Genomic DNA, 13,536 nt, shown 5'->3' with positions numbered 1-13,536 from the left:
GGGCAAGGCGGGAGGAGCGAAGCTGCCCGTGGGCCTCCGCGGGAAGGAAGGGGGTCCGCCGAAAGGGGTCCCGCGGCCGGGCCGCCACCTCGTGCCTCTGCTCCGGAGCTGGCCGTTTCCGCCGCGCTTTTCTCTCAAAACGGCTCCCCGTGCCGCAGCCGGCGGGCGGGCGGCGGGTGCGAAACCGCGGGGGCTCCGCGGCGCCCTTCATAAATCCTGCTTGTAGCCAAAAGGCCGCTTGGTGTCCCATCCCCTTAACCAAGCCGCCTTCGTTTGCCTCCCGCGTGCCCGGCAGGGTTTTCTGCCAAAAAGGCTCGGCTGGACGGTCGGGAGGGGCCAAGCTTTGCTCCCAGCGGCGCGTTTAGGAGCCGGGTGGCGAGCCGCTCGTGTGAAAGCGCGGTAGAAACGGGCGCGATTCGGGCGAAGCAGGGCGTCGGGTTGGAGCCGGGCCCGCGGGCCGCTCGGGAAAGGCCGAGGGGAGGCTGTCGGAGGTGCTTTTTTTCTGGGTTTTGGTCTTTTTTAAGACCAAACTTTTTTTTTTTTTCCCCCCCCCGTGCAATTGCAATTTTGGCTCGCTAAGGGCGTTTTACCACGGCCTTCAGCCGCCGCGAGGTTCGGGGCCAGCTCGGCGCGTAGGAGCCGTCGACGTGGGAAAGACCGATTCACCCTGCGGCCGGCTCGGAGGAGCAAAAGCTCCCTGAGCGCGTGAAAAAAAACCCTCATGGTTTTAGCTAAACATCGTATTGCCGGGCTCGGAGGTGCAAATTTCAGCGCTCTCCCCCCCCCCCCCCCGGGGCTGCAAATCCTGGGGGAGGTTTGGCACCGAAGCGATGCTCTCCGAAAGCCGTCCCGGGGCGGCGGGGGGTGCGCGGGGCGCTTTTGTCCCTTCCGCTCGCCTAAGGCCTCCTCTCGCTTGTGTTTTCCCAGGCCGGAGCCGCTCGCCCGGGACTCGACGGGACTCTCCGGCCGGCCTCGGCCTCGCAGCAGGCGCCCGAGGCGGGAGGTGAGCGGGGGCGGCTCGGGGCGGGGCGGGGGGAGACTTTGCACAACCGGCTGATGGAGTTGCTGGCGGTTGTTTATTTTGGTTGTTCTTGGTTTTTTGTTGTTGTTTTTACCCCCCCCCCCCAAAAAAAAAAGAAAAAGAGCTGGGCGGCGAGGGGGCCTCGCGCTGCGGGGGCGCTGGGCCCCAAATTCTGCTGGCGACCCCCCCCCCAAAGCAAAATAATAGTAATAATAATAATAATAATTATTATTATTATTATTCCCCTTTGCACCGAGGGGCTTTTAGCGAGTCAAACCCCGCAGGAAGAACGAAACCCCCGAGCGAAGGTGGCGTTTGGCGGCGCTTTCGGGGCGGCGCCGGCTGCTCCCGGGGGAGGGGCCCCGGCGTCCGGCCCTCCCCGCAGGAGGGGCCCCGGCGTCCGGCCCCGGCGTGCCCGGCGCCCGGAAGGGGCGGCCCGCGCCCCGCCATGCCGCTGGCCCGCGCCGGGGGGCGGCTGCTGGCCGCGGGGCCGCCGCGGCGGCGCTACCGGGTGCGAGCGGCGTCGGGGACCCAGGCGTCCTGCCCTCCCCATCCTTCCCCCTCCCGCCCCCCCGCTCTGCCACGTGGGGAGGGGGCCCAGGCGTCCTGCCCTCCCCCCCCCCCCCCGCTACCCGCCAGGCCTCGCCGCCCGCATGGGGAGGGGGCCCAGGAGTCCCGGCTCCCCCCCCCCCATGCTGATGGGGAGGGGGCCCAGGCGTCCCGGCTCCCCCCCATGCTGATGGGGAGGGGACCCAGGCGTCCCGGCCTCTGCAATGACCTTGCTGGGGCTAACGCTGGCATGGCGATGCAGAGTGGGCCCAGGCGTCCTGGCCCGCCTTGACCCCGATGGGGAGGGGACCCAGGCGTCCCCATCCCCCTTGACCCCAGTGCCACCGTGCCGATGGGGAGGGGACCCGGGTGTCCGAGCCCACCCTTGACCCCCGGTGCCACCGTGCCGGTGGGGTGGGGGCCCAGGCGTCCCGGCCCCCGCGCCGACCCCTCTCTGCCCCGCAGGCCGGCGGACCGGCGCCCCACGTCGCCGAGCGCCTCCGCGTCTTCGAGCGGCTGAAGGCGGCGGCGGCGGACGAGCAGGCGGCGGCCGCCGACCGGCCCATCCGCGTCTCGCTGCCCGGCGGCGCCTGCCTGCCCGGCCGGGCCCTGCGCACCACCCCGCGCCACGTGGCCCTGCAGCTCGGGTAGGCGCGACGGGCACCCCGGGGTGGTGGCCGTTTTGGAGGGGGGGGGTGTCCCGCGGCGCCTCCCCGTCACCCAAACCTGCCCGTCTCCCCGCAGCGCCCGGGCGGCCCTGGTGGCCCGCGTGGACGGGGCCCTGCACGACCTCGACTGGCCCCTGCGCGGCGACGCCGCCCTCGAGCTCCTCGACTTCGCCGCGCCGGAGGGGCAGGCGGTGAGTCCCCGGGTGGCCGCCGGGTTGGGGGGGGGGGGACACGCGCGGTGACGGCGGCCCCCTCCGCGTCCCCTCCCCAGGCTTTCTGGCGCTCCGGCGCCCGCGTCCTGGCGGCCGTGGCCGAGCAGTTTTACGGGGCCGCCCTGTGCAGCGCTGTCGCCACCGAGAGCGGCTTCTTCTGCGATGTCTTCCTGGAGGGCAGGTAGGCCTGGGGACGTCCGTCCGTCCGTCCGTCCTCGCGCGGGCAGAGGGTCTCTTTCCGGGGCTCCTTCCCCTCTTGCCGCTGCAGCCAAAACGGCACCCTTGCCCCCGACCCGGCGTCTCTGGGCTCGGGGAGGGGGTGGCCGTGCCGCGTCCCCCAGGGGTGTCACCGCGCGCCCCGCAGGACGGTGCAGCGCGGCGAGCTGCCGGCGCTGGAGGAAGCCTGCAAAGCCTTCGCCCGAGCCCAGCACCCCTTCGAGAGGCTGGAGGTGACCCGGGAGCAGCTGCTGGAGCTGTTTAAGGTGAGAAACGCGCTCGGGTGGGGACAGAGGCGCCGCCCGACCTGGGAATTGGGATAAACGCCCTGGCTTGGGTTGGGGGGGATCTTTTCCCTGCGCTGCGGGGGGATTCAGGACCCTTCGCGTCCCGCCCCGGCTCCCGTTGTGGGTTTCGGAGCAGGGCGCCGCCAACCGGCCCCTTCGCTCCCTCCCAGCACAACAAGTTCAAGCTGAGCCAGATCGAGGAGGAGGTGACGACGGAGACGGCGACGGTCTACAGGTGAGCACGGGGTGGCCCCCGGCCGGGGAGGGGGCGTTTCGGAGGCAGCCCCGGCGGGGGGCCGGTGCCTGCGTCCGCACGGATGCCAGCGCTCGTCCTGCGTCCCCGTGTCCGTCCGTCCCGCGCCGACTCTCCGCCGCTCTCCTGGCAGGTGCGGGCCGCTGGTTGACCTCTGCCGCGGCCCCCACATCCAGCACACGGGGCTCATCCGAGCCCTGCGCGTCCTGACGGTAGGCACGGCCGGGGCAGGGTTCGTCCTCCTGGCACCCGGCTCTGCAGAAGCGGCCCCGGCTTCTCCCTTTGCGGGGGACCCAGGAGTCCTGGCTCCCGTCCCCGCGCCCCGGGGAAGGGGGCAGCGGCCGGAGCCCAGGCTCCTACTCACCCTCCCTGTGCCCCCCCCTCCCCGGCCAGAGTTCGGCCGCTTTCTGGAAGGGCGACCCGGCGCGGGAGTCGCTGCAGCGGCTCGCTGGCATTGCTTTCCCCAGTGCCCAGCTCCTGGCCGAGTGGGAGCGAGCCCAGGAGGCGGCGGCGAGCCGGGACCACCGCCGCATCGGCCGGGTAAGGCCCCAGCGCGAGGCAGGGCTGGAGCTGGCTGTGGTTTCGGGCTGGGTTTAGGCATCCCGATGCAAAGGGAGCGTCGTCCCAGGGGAAAAAACCTCGTTCAGATGGAGCTCCGTGTCCAGAGGCCCCCAGGGTGATGGATTTTTGGCTCCCCCCCCCCCCCCCCCCAGGATCAGGAGCTGTTCTTCTTCCACAAGCTGAGTCCTGGCAGCTGCTTCTTCCTGCCCCGAGGTGCCCGCATCTACAACACCCTCGTGGAGTTCATCAAGGTAGGGGGGTCCCCGCGCTGCACAACCGGAGCACCCCTGCACCATCGCCGTGGCCGATGCCCGGGGTCTGCTCGGCCTCCCGGCCCTTGCCCGGCTCCTCCTGCGGAGGAGAAAATCGGGATTAAATTGGTCTGTGTCCCCTTGAGTCTCGTTGCATCGCGACCCCGGGGTCTGGATGCCGAGGTGGTGCCGGTCGGGGCTGCCGGGACGGGAGCTCCCTCCTGCAGGCGTTGACCCAGCTCCCGCGCGGTTTCGGCCCCCGGCTTGGCGCCGGCCCAGGCAGAGCCCACGTTTCTCCCCGCGTTGGCGGCTTGCTCACTCAAGGAAAAAAAGGCGGCTCAATAAGTAACAGATAGCGGAGCCGTTCCCCTCCCTCGGGCCGCGGCGAACAAAGGCGGCTCAGTCCCCGGTCTTCCTCCTCTCCCGCCGCTGACGCAACGGGACCGGCTTCGCGCTCGGTGCCGCTCCCGGCGCGTCCGCCCACGGCTCGGCTCCCGGCGGGCCGCCGGTGACGCTGGTCTCTCCTCGCAGGCCGAGTACCGCAAGAGGGGCTTCGCCGAGGTGGTGACGCCCAACATCTACAACGCGGAGCTGTGGGAGCTCTCGGGGCACTGGCAGCACTACGGCCAGCACATGTTCTCCTTCCGCGCCGACAACCAGACCTTCTCGCTCAAGCCCATGAACTGCCCAGCCCACTGGTGAGCCGGGATCCGGCCGCTTCCCAGAGGAGCAGGAGCCGCTGCGGTCGGAGCGGTGGCGCCGGGGCTGCCGGGAGCTCTCTCCCCACGCCGCGGTCTCGTGCCCGGGATGGGGAAGTGGGATGTCGGCGTGAGTCAGCTGTTGTGAAACCGCTTCTGGCCGCGGGGAGAAGACAGGCGGAGGCTGCGCCAGCTCCGATGCAAACCCTGGTGGTGTCCCCAAAATGAACCGCGATCGCCCTCGCCCCGGGCGAACCCTCACCTGCTTCCACCCCCGGGTTTGGGGCGGCGGGGGGGGGAGCGCTGGACGCAGGACGCTGCTCCCCGCTTTGAAGTTCTCACCCTTTTCTCCTCCCTTGCCGCCGGGGCCAGCCTGATGTTCGCCCACCGGCCCCGCTCCTGGCGCGAGCTGCCCCTCCGGCTGGCCGACTTCGGCGTGCTGCATCGCAACGAGCCCTCGGGCACCCTGGCGGGGCTGACGCGGGTGCGGCGCTTCCAGCAGGACGATGCTCACATCTTCTGCACCCTGGCGCAGGTGAGCGCCGCGTCCCCGGGCCCTTCCCGCGCCGTCCCCGCGCCCCGCTCACCGCTCGCCGTCTCTGCCCTAGCTGGAGAGCGAGATCGGCGGCTGCCTGGACTTCGTGCGGGCGGTCTACGCCGTGCTGGGCTTCGCCTTCCGCTTCGCCCTCTCCACCCGCCCGCCCGATTTCCTGGGCGACGCCGGCACGTGGGACCGGGCCGAGCAGGTGGGCACAGCTCGGGGCCCCCCCCGAGTCGCCTCCTTCCCGCGGCTCTGCCCCCGCTGGGAAGCGGGTGGGATGCGGGGGACCCTCGACTCCTTAAGGTGGTTGATCCCGCGGTCCCCGGCGGCTTTCCTCTCCGCCAGCTCTTGTTTGGCCTCGGAGGGAGGGGAGCCCCCCCGCGCCACGTCACATCCCTCCCCCCTTTTTTTCCCCCCCCCCCGTAGCAGCTGGAGAAGAGCCTCCGGGATTTCGGGCAGCCCTGGGAGCTGAATCCAGGCGACGGAGCCTTTTACGGCCCGAAGGTACGGGCGCCCTCGCTACGCCGGGCTGCCGCGGCGTTGGGTTTGAAGCGGGCCAACGCGGGGCGGGAGCGGGGGGGGACTAACGTAGCCCTGGGTTTGGGCCCGGCTCTTTGTGCCGAGCCGGGCTGCACAAACAAGGAAACGGGAATTAATCGTCCTTGAGTCAGGCCCGGCCCGTCAGGCCCTCGTGCCTGGCTCTGCCGCCTGCTCTAATTGCCGCTGCCGGCTCTAATTGCCGCTCGCACGTGCCGCTCCCCGACCGCTGGCCTCCCCGGCTCTCTCGCAGATTGACATCCAAATAAAGGACGCGCTGGGGCGCTACCACCAGTGTGCCACCATCCAGCTGGATTTCCAGATGCCGGAGAGGTTCGGCCTGGCGTATGCAAGGTGAGGCAGGGCTCGCGCCCCCGCGGGGAGGGCGGCCGGTGCCGGTCGGGCCCTCGCGGGTCCCTCCTGGCCAGGGCCGGCGGTTGGGAGCGTTTTCTCCCTCCTCCGAGGGCTGCGTCGTGCAAAGCTCAGCGCTTGGCTCGCCTGGCCGCTGGGAGTTTTGCAAGCGGCGGCTGACGTCCCGTCCGTGTTGTCCGTTTCCCCCCGCCGCTGCCGTCACCCAGCAGCCTGGCGCGGCCCCAAAACCGCTGCGTACCGGCCCAGCGCCACGAGCCCGCTGCTTGCCAAAACCCCGCGCTCGACTTCCTCATCCCATCTCCTGGGGGAAAGCGGCGCGGTGTCGTAACCCCTGGGTGCGCGGGGCCGTTTTGGGGAGGGGGAGACCGCCGCTCGTCACCCACTGCCTCCTTTCCCCTCTCCCGCCCCCAGCCAGGATGGCGGCGCGGCGGAGCGGCCGGTGCTGATCCACCGGGCGGTGCTGGGCTCCGTGGAGAGGATGCTGGCCATCCTGGCCGAGAGCTACGGCGGCAAGTGGTGAGGGCGGCCGGAGAGCCCGCGGGGCAGGGGGACGCCGTGGCCCCTCTCCACGCGCCTCCTGGGCGGCACCTCGGCTCGGTCGGCCGCCCGGGCTCGGCGCCGGCCGCCCTCTGAGCCGCCCGGCGGCCCCGCAGGCCGCTCTGGCTCTCCCCCATGCAGGCCATGGTGATCCCGCTGGGGCCTGACGTGGAGGGCTACGCTCGCCAGGTGGGTCCCCCCCCCCAAATCCCGGCGCGCGTGTCCCCCTCGCCCCGTCCCCCTGCACGCTCACCCCTCACCGCCGTCTCCCCCCCCCCCCCGACCCCGCCGCCGGCAGGTCCGGGACGCGCTGCACCGGGACGGCTTCGCGGCTGACGTGGACGCCGACGCCGGCACCACGCTGGGCCGCAAGATCCGCCAGGCGCAGCTCGCCCAGTACAACTTCCAGCTGGGTGAGAGGCGGTTTGGGGCTGCCGGCGTCCCGCGCCGGGCTCCGCGCGCAGCCGGGATGCTCCAGGGAGCGCGGGTGCCGCTGGCCGGCCGAGGCTGCCGAGGGACGCCCGGAGGAGGGGACACGAGCGGGGCACCGTGGCGGCCCGGCAGCTCGCGTCCCCCTTCCCTGCCTCCCCCAGGCCGAGGGAGAAGCCACGCGCCCACCGCGAACTCGTACAAGCCTGTGTCGCGGGTTGAGTCAGCCGCTCCTGGCCACCTGCCTGTATCCGGCTCCCATCCTAGGGCCGGCGGCTGCTGGCATGGGGCTGACGGGCAGGGAAAATTCCCGGGAGTGACACAAAGCCGACCCCGGCTTCCCTGCATCCCGCCGGTGCTGTCCCCGGGGCCTGGGCCGCCGCGGCGCAGCCCGCCTGGCTATGGAAAGCCGTCGGGCACGCGTGGCTGCCGGCACCTGCCAGGAAGAGATAAGGGCCCCGGGCGCGTTCCTGCGGGCTCCTTCATCGGCACGCGGGCGCCGGGCCGGCTCCCGGTGAGGGAAGTGCCCCCGCCGGGTGCTGCGGTTGCTTCCCCAAGCTCGGCCCCAGCCGCACACGTGCGCGTGTGCGTGCACGACGTGGGGGCACAAGTGCCTGCCTGCTGCGGGTGCAGATGTGCACGCACGGCCCGGCTGCAGATGTGCGTGCACGGCCCGGCTGCAGATGTGCGTGCACGGCCCGGCTGCAGATGTGCACGGCCCGGCTGCAGATGTGCACGGCCTGGGTGCAGATGTGCATGCATGGCCCGGGTGCAGATGTGCATGCATGGCCCGGCTGCAGATGTGCACGGCCCGGCTGCAGATGTGCACGGCCTGGGTGCAGATGTGCATGCATGGCCCGGGTGCAGATGTGCACGCATGGCATGGGTGCAGATGTGCACGGCCCGGCTGCAGATGTGCACGGCCCGGGTGCAGATGTGCATGCATGGCCCGGGTGCAGATGTGCACGGCCCGGCTGCAGATGTGCACGGCCCGGCTGCAGATGTGCACGGCCTGGGTGCAGATGTGCATGCATGGCCCGGGTGCAGATGTGCACGGCCCGGGTGCAGATGTGCATGCATGGCATGGGTGCAGATGTGCATGGCACGGGTGCAGATGTGCACGCCCGGGGTAAAAGCCATCGGGGCCGCAGGGAGAGGGCGACTTTCCCAGCTGCCTTCCCTGGCTCCTAGCGGCACCGGCTCCGAGTCGCCGTCGGGTTGCTGAGCGGCCCCACATAGATCTTTTCTCCATGACGTTTTTATTACTTTTTTGGCCCTGTGCGAACGGGGAGGGGGGCGTCCTGCGCCAGGCTGCTGCTGGTGCTGCTGCCCCTTTGCGCTCCTCCTCTTCCTCCGCGGAGTGAGGGAGGGGAGTCGGGTGCTGGGTGCCCTCGCGGCCCCCAGCGTGTGTCTCTCCCCGCAGTGGTGGGCCCGAAGGAACAGGCGCACGGCACCGTCAGTGTCCGCACCCGGGACAACCGGCAGCTGGGCGAGCGGGAGCTGCCGGAGGTGCTGCGCCGGCTGCGGGAGCTGCGGGACGCCCGGGTTCCCGACGCCGAGGAGCGTTTCTGAGCCGGAGGGGCCGGGCCCCGGGGTCCTGTGCCCCAACCCGGCCGGCGCTGCGTGTCCCAGCCCCGACGCCCGCGGCGCATTAAAAGTGCTGGGAAGTGCTGCCTGTGCCGTACCGTGTCTGGGAAGCCGTGCCTGGGGCGCGGGAGGGAAGCCGGAGCTGAGGCCCGAGCAGCTCGGTGCATGCACCGGCTGGCACCAGCCCTGCCAAATCCTCCCCTTGGGTCGGTGGCCGGGGGGCCGGGGCCGGGCCCCCTTTCCCCGTGCCTCGGTTTCCCCCTTCTCCCTCGCTCGCCCTCCGTGGCGGGCTCGCCGCCTCTCGGGCCGCGCGGTGGTTTCGGGAGGGATTGTGAAACCCCGCGTCAGGCCGGGCCCCGCTGTCCCCCCCCCCCCCCCCCCGGCCGCCGTTGGGCAATCGCCCGTGTTCGCCCTGTGCCAGCCGCCACCACTTTGGGCACTTGTCGTTCGGCCCAAATATTTGGCTTCACAGCTAGAAAATAACGCCGTTTTCCGTGGGCGGCCGGTGCACCGAGCTGCAGCCAGGACTCAGCCCTCCCCCCCGCTGCGGTCGGGGCCGCGGGGCTGCGTCCCCCCCCCTGCGCCGGGGGGCTAAGGGACGTGCCCGAGGCCACCGACCTCGTGCCACCCGGTGGCCTGGGGACCCTCCACGCTTGTCTGGGCCGTCCCCGGGGCCGGGACCACCGCAGGGGCCAGCCCGGCTGCCCGTGCCGGGAAGGGGGGACGTGATGCACCGGGGGGGGGGGACGGGGGGGTGAATCAGCCCCGCGCGGGGACCCGGCCAGGCTCCGGGGTGGAGCCGCGGGGCGGGTAAACCGGGAAAGGGGAAAGTTAAAACAACAAAAAAAAAAGGGGAAAAACCGGCTTTCTCCTGCACCGCTGAGGGGTGAGTCAGGAGTGGGGGGGGGGGGTCCCGGCCCCCCCCTCCTTCCTCCTCCTCCGGGGGACCCCCCGCGCGTGGGGAAACTGAGGCAGGGCCGGCGGCGGGGAGGGCCCAGCGACGTCAGCCGTGACTCAGCCCCCGGCAGGATGGGCCCCCGCGCCCGGCCCCGGCCCTTCATAAGGCGGCGAGGCCGGCGGCCGACCCGGGAGCGACGCCATGGCCGCCTTCCTCCTCCTGCTCCTCTTCCTCGTCGCGCCGCCGCTCTGCCTGGCCGCCGGTGAGCCCCCCCCCCCCGGCTCCTGCGCCCCGGATGCCTGGGTCCCTAAGGGGGGGGGGGGCTCTGAGGGAGGCACCGGGTCAGGGGTAGCGCTGCCGGCGGCTGAAACGAGCTGGGACGGGTGGAACGAGTTGGCCAGGTCTCAGGCGGGGGAAACTGAGGCCCGGCCCTGGGAAGTGACTCAGGGCCGCGGGGCATGGCCCCGCGGGGCGACCGACCCTCGGCCTCGCGCCCCTTCCTTCCTCCTCTTCCTCCCGGCGGGTCCGGGTGCATGCGGTGGTGGTGGGGGGGGCACGGTTCCCCCCCGCCCGGGTCCGCTCACCCTGCGCCGTCCCCGCGCCCAGGTGCCGGCGCCGAGGCGGCCGCGGGGCCCCGCGAGCCCCCGGCCCAGGTGGGGCTGCTGCTGCGGCTCGAGGACCTGGAGCAAGGTGAGCCCCGGGGGTGGTGGGTGGGGGGACGCGGGGATGTGACCCCTGGGAAAGGGTGGGCGACGCGTCCTGTCCCCCCCCCCGGGGGATGTGACCCCCCCCCCTCCCCGGACGCGTGCCCCAGGGATGGGGGCGGAGGGACGGGGCGAGGGGGACGCATCCAGCAGGGCTGCAAGGACGTGTGTCCCGGGTGGGAGGCAGGGAAATCCCCCCCCGCCCCCAGCCCCGGGACGGGACCGCGGGCGCCCCGCCGTGACCCTGCTCGTCCCGCAGCCCCGGTGCTGCAGCAGGAGCGGGAGCTGGTGCTGCCCGTGCTGCGCTCCCCGGCGCCGTCGGCATCGTCCCCGGAGCGCTGGGGCAGCGACCTGGAGGACTTCCCCCCCGGGCGCCCCGCGGCCGCCACCATCGCCGACCTGTGCCGCCGGCCCCGGCCCCGGGACGCCTTGGGCGACCTGCCCCGCACCGGCTTCTCCCACCTGCGGCGCCAGGCGGACGCGCTGCAGCGCCTCGACGGCCGCCTCGACGCCTGCTGCCGCCGGCCCCAGCCCCTGCCCTGCGCCCAGCAGGCGGTGAGTCCCCTACGGGGGGGGGGGGGGCTTTTTGCTAATTTTTATGTTTATTGCATTTTTGCTGCAATATTATCTTTTTTTCATTATTTTCATTATTTTTGTTGCGCAGTGGGCGGAGGTGCTGGAGGACTTCTGCGCCGACGAGTTCAGGGTGAAGACCAGGCACTACTACTGCTGCAAGAGGAGAGGGGCCGAGCGCGAGCGCTGCTTCGCCGCCGCCGCTTCGCCCGCCCCGCTCGAGCTGCAGCCGCCGCCGGCCACCGCCGCCGCCGTGCCGCCCCTACCCCAGCCCGTTTTCCCCCCCGGCGAGCCCACCGCCGCCAACATCGGTAACATCTGCCGGCTGCGCAAATTCCGGCCCGTCTACGGCCCCGGCGCTTTCCCCCCGTCCGGCTTCGGCGCCGCCAAGAGCCGAGCGCGCGCCCTGGCCCGCCTGGAGCGCGACTACAAGACGTGCTGCCGCGCCGAGAGCGTCGAGTGCGCCCGCGCCGCCGTGAGTCCGGGCCGAGGGCGCCCCGGGGTGGGGGTCCCCCCCCCTCCCCTCCCCTCCCCACCTGGCCGGCGGCCGGGCCGATGCTCAGCTCTCCCCCCCCCCCCCTTGCAGTGGCAGAAGACGCTGGGGCGTTTCTGCGAGGAGGAGAGCGGCGTGAAGACGAAGCAGCACCGCTGCTGCAAGCGGGGCCGGGGCCCGGCCCGCTGGGGCTGCTTCGCCGGCGAGGCCCCGCATCCCGCCTACGACCGCGAGCTGCGCAACGCCAGCCTGGCCCGCCTCGGCCCCGCGCTGCTCGACGCCCTCTGCGGCCCCGCGCGCCTCCTGGCCAAGCAGTGAGTGCCGGCGGGCCCAGGCGTCCGGGCCCCGTTTCCACTCCTCCCCTCCGGGATGTTCCTCCAGATCCCCCACGCTGGCAGTGCTCAGAGGGACCCAGGCGTCCGGCCCCCCCCCCCCCCAAACCGGGCTCCCCCGACGGGGCGGGATATACGGGGCTGGGCCGCCCCCCGGCGGCGCTGGGCGGTACTGCAGGCCGGGGGGGGGGTTAGGGGGTGGCAGCGGGGGGCCCAGGCGTCCTGGCCCCCGCCGGGAGGATCCAGCCCTTGGGTTTACCCCGCTCACGGCGGTTCTCTCCGGCGCCGCAGGAAGCCGGTCCCGGCCCTGGTGCAGAGCATCACGGAGGCGTGCTGCCCGCGCGGCGGGGCCGAGCGCGTCGCCTGCGCCGAGGACCAGGTGAGCGCAGGGCCCCCGCCCCGCCTCCACGCGGGGGACCCAGGCGTCCGGGCCCTTCGTGACCTCCCGTCTCCTCCGCAGAAATCCCGCACCATCGCCGCCCTCTGCTCCTCGCAGCGGGACTCGTGGAAGGACCCCAAGCGATGCTGCGCGCACGGCACCGCAGAGGAGCAGCGCCGGTGCTTCGACGCCAGCTACCTGGCCAGCGTCTTGCTGGCCTCGACGGAGCCCGAGCTGCTGGCCGCGGAGCAGGATTAGACCGTCCGCCCCCCCCCCCTTGGCCATGCTGAGCCCCGGCAGGGCTGCGGACCCCGTCCCGAGCTCGCCGGGGGCATGACGGGACCGGGGGGGGGGGGCTGGGGCTGCACCGCGGCCCCTCTCCTGCCCCGCGACGGCCACGGGCTCCTGGGGCTCAATAAAGCCTTTCCCCGACAGCCCGGCTCCGCCTGCACCCTCGCGCCGCAGCCCTGCCTCGGTTTCCCCAAGGTGCGTCGGTTCCCCCCCACCCCGCCCCGGTGCCTCGGCCCCCCCGGCATGCCGGGGCCGCGGTGCAGGTGTGTCCGCGCAGGGTGCGCGTCTGTGCGGCCGCGTGCAGGCGTGCGCCGCGCGCCGGGGCCTGTTTGCGTGTCGGGGTGCGCCAGCGGCACCGCAGGGACCCAGGCGGGCGGGGTCCGCGGAGGTGGGAGTCCCGCAGGGTGGCGGGTCCGGCTGCGGGTCTGGCCGTGGGTCCGGGCGCACGTGGAGCTGCCCCGTCCCCCCCCACCCTGGTCTGCCTGCGTCTCCCCCTTCCTATGCCCCCCCACGTCCCAGTGTCCCCTGCGGTGTCCCCGTGCCCCCCACATCTCCATGGCCCCGCTGATGACTCCGTGGCCCCTGTTATGCCCCCATGTCCCCCATGGTGTCCCCCACGTCCCCGTACCCCCCATGTCCCCGGGTCCCTGGTGCCTGGCGGGGTCCCAGCGGGGCCGGAGGCTATTTTTGGGCCCTGGTGCTAATTCGGGAGCGTGCCGGGGCGGTGGCCGGATCCGGGGCCGTGTTTACGGGAGCCGCCCGGGAAGAGAGCAGGTCACACCGGGGTTCCCGGCCTGACCTCGACCGCTGCCAGCCCTTCCCGTGGCAGCGAGTTTGCACGGTCTCAGCTCCAAGGGCGATGCCTCCCCGGCCGGCGGTGGCGCCGGGTCCCAGACGCGCCGTCGCCCCAGCCAGCGAGCGGGGGGTGGGACGGGACGGGACTTGTGTCAACACAGCGGGAGCCGCCGCGGCCGCGTCCCCCCTCCCAGTCCCTCCCAGCCTCCCAGTAACCCCAGGGATCCCACGGCTGCCGCGGACCTCCTGGCTGCCGCCATGCGAGGCCTCGTCGAGTCCCAGTCACTAATTGCTCAGCTGGAGCCGCTGCCAAGAGCAGCTCGGCGCAATTAAAAGCACTTCACGGTGCGAG

At 72.5% G+C, this 13,536-nt stretch overlaps 2 protein-coding genes across 4 annotated transcripts; both read left to right on the top strand.

Moving 5' to 3' along the window:
• The first annotated feature begins 706 nt into the window (after window positions 1–706).
• On the top strand, window positions 707–8,804 carry TARS2 (threonyl-tRNA synthetase 2, mitochondrial). Of its 2 annotated transcripts, none has more exons than XM_068922026.1 (18): window positions 707–1,003; window positions 2,036–2,217; window positions 2,315–2,429; window positions 2,510–2,631; window positions 2,815–2,932; window positions 3,124–3,188; window positions 3,340–3,418; window positions 3,600–3,746; window positions 3,920–4,018; window positions 4,550–4,716; window positions 5,089–5,251; window positions 5,325–5,462; window positions 5,687–5,761; window positions 6,048–6,148; window positions 6,578–6,682; window positions 6,820–6,892; window positions 7,002–7,116; window positions 8,556–8,804. In XM_068922026.1, exons 1-18 carry the CDS (start codon window positions 722–724, stop codon window positions 8,702–8,704), a joined length of 2,295 nt encoding a protein of 764 aa, XP_068778127.1. In that variant the 5' UTR covers window positions 707–721; the 3' UTR covers window positions 8,705–8,804. The 2 variants fall into 2 exon arrangements, with proteins under 2 accessions (XP_068778127.1, XP_068778126.1); XM_068922025.1 differs by having other exon boundaries at window positions 5,684–5,761.
• Window positions 8,805–9,730: 926 nt separating this feature from the next.
• Window positions 9,731–12,532, top strand: ECM1 (extracellular matrix protein 1). 2 transcript variants are annotated; one of them, XM_068922027.1, is made up of 7 exons: window positions 9,731–9,879; window positions 10,224–10,307; window positions 10,581–10,876; window positions 10,986–11,369; window positions 11,481–11,701; window positions 12,011–12,098; window positions 12,180–12,532. In XM_068922027.1, exons 1-7 carry the CDS (start codon window positions 9,819–9,821, stop codon window positions 12,354–12,356), a joined length of 1,311 nt encoding a protein of 436 aa, XP_068778128.1. In that variant the 5' UTR covers window positions 9,731–9,818; the 3' UTR covers window positions 12,357–12,532. The 2 variants fall into 2 exon arrangements, with proteins under 2 accessions (XP_068778128.1, XP_068778129.1); XM_068922028.1 differs by lacking the exon at window positions 10,224–10,307 and having other exon boundaries at window positions 9,740–9,879.
• The last annotated feature ends 1,004 nt before the right edge of the window (window positions 12,533–13,536 follow it).

This window comes from Struthio camelus, chromosome 30 (assembly GCF_040807025.1).
Source record: "Struthio camelus isolate bStrCam1 chromosome 30, bStrCam1.hap1, whole genome shotgun sequence".
NCBI classification, from domain to species: domain Eukaryota; kingdom Metazoa; phylum Chordata; class Aves; order Struthioniformes; family Struthionidae; genus Struthio; species Struthio camelus.
This window is presented reverse-complemented; position numbering and strand designations above follow the sequence as displayed.

Coding starts and splice junctions, on each gene's coding strand:
- TARS2 (XM_068922025.1), top strand. CDS start 722: ATGGTTTTAGCTAAACATCGTATTGCCGGGCTCGGAGGTGCAAATTTC. Junction 2,430..2,509: donor CCGCGCCGGAGGGGCAGGCG/GTGAGTCCCCGG, acceptor TCCCCTCCCCAG/GCTTTCTGGCGCTCCGGCGC. Junction 6,683..6,819: donor GAGAGCTACGGCGGCAAGTG/GTGAGGGCGGCC, acceptor GCGGCCCCGCAG/GCCGCTCTGGCTCTCCCCCA.
- ECM1 (XM_068922027.1), top strand. CDS start 9,819: ATGGCCGCCTTCCTCCTCCTGCTCCTCTTCCTCGTCGCGCCGCCGCTC. Junction 9,880..10,223: donor GCCGCTCTGCCTGGCCGCCG/GTGAGCCCCCCC, acceptor CCCCGCGCCCAG/GTGCCGGCGCCGAGGCGGCC. Junction 11,370..11,480: donor TCGAGTGCGCCCGCGCCGCC/GTGAGTCCGGGC, acceptor CCCCCCTTGCAG/TGGCAGAAGACGCTGGGGCG.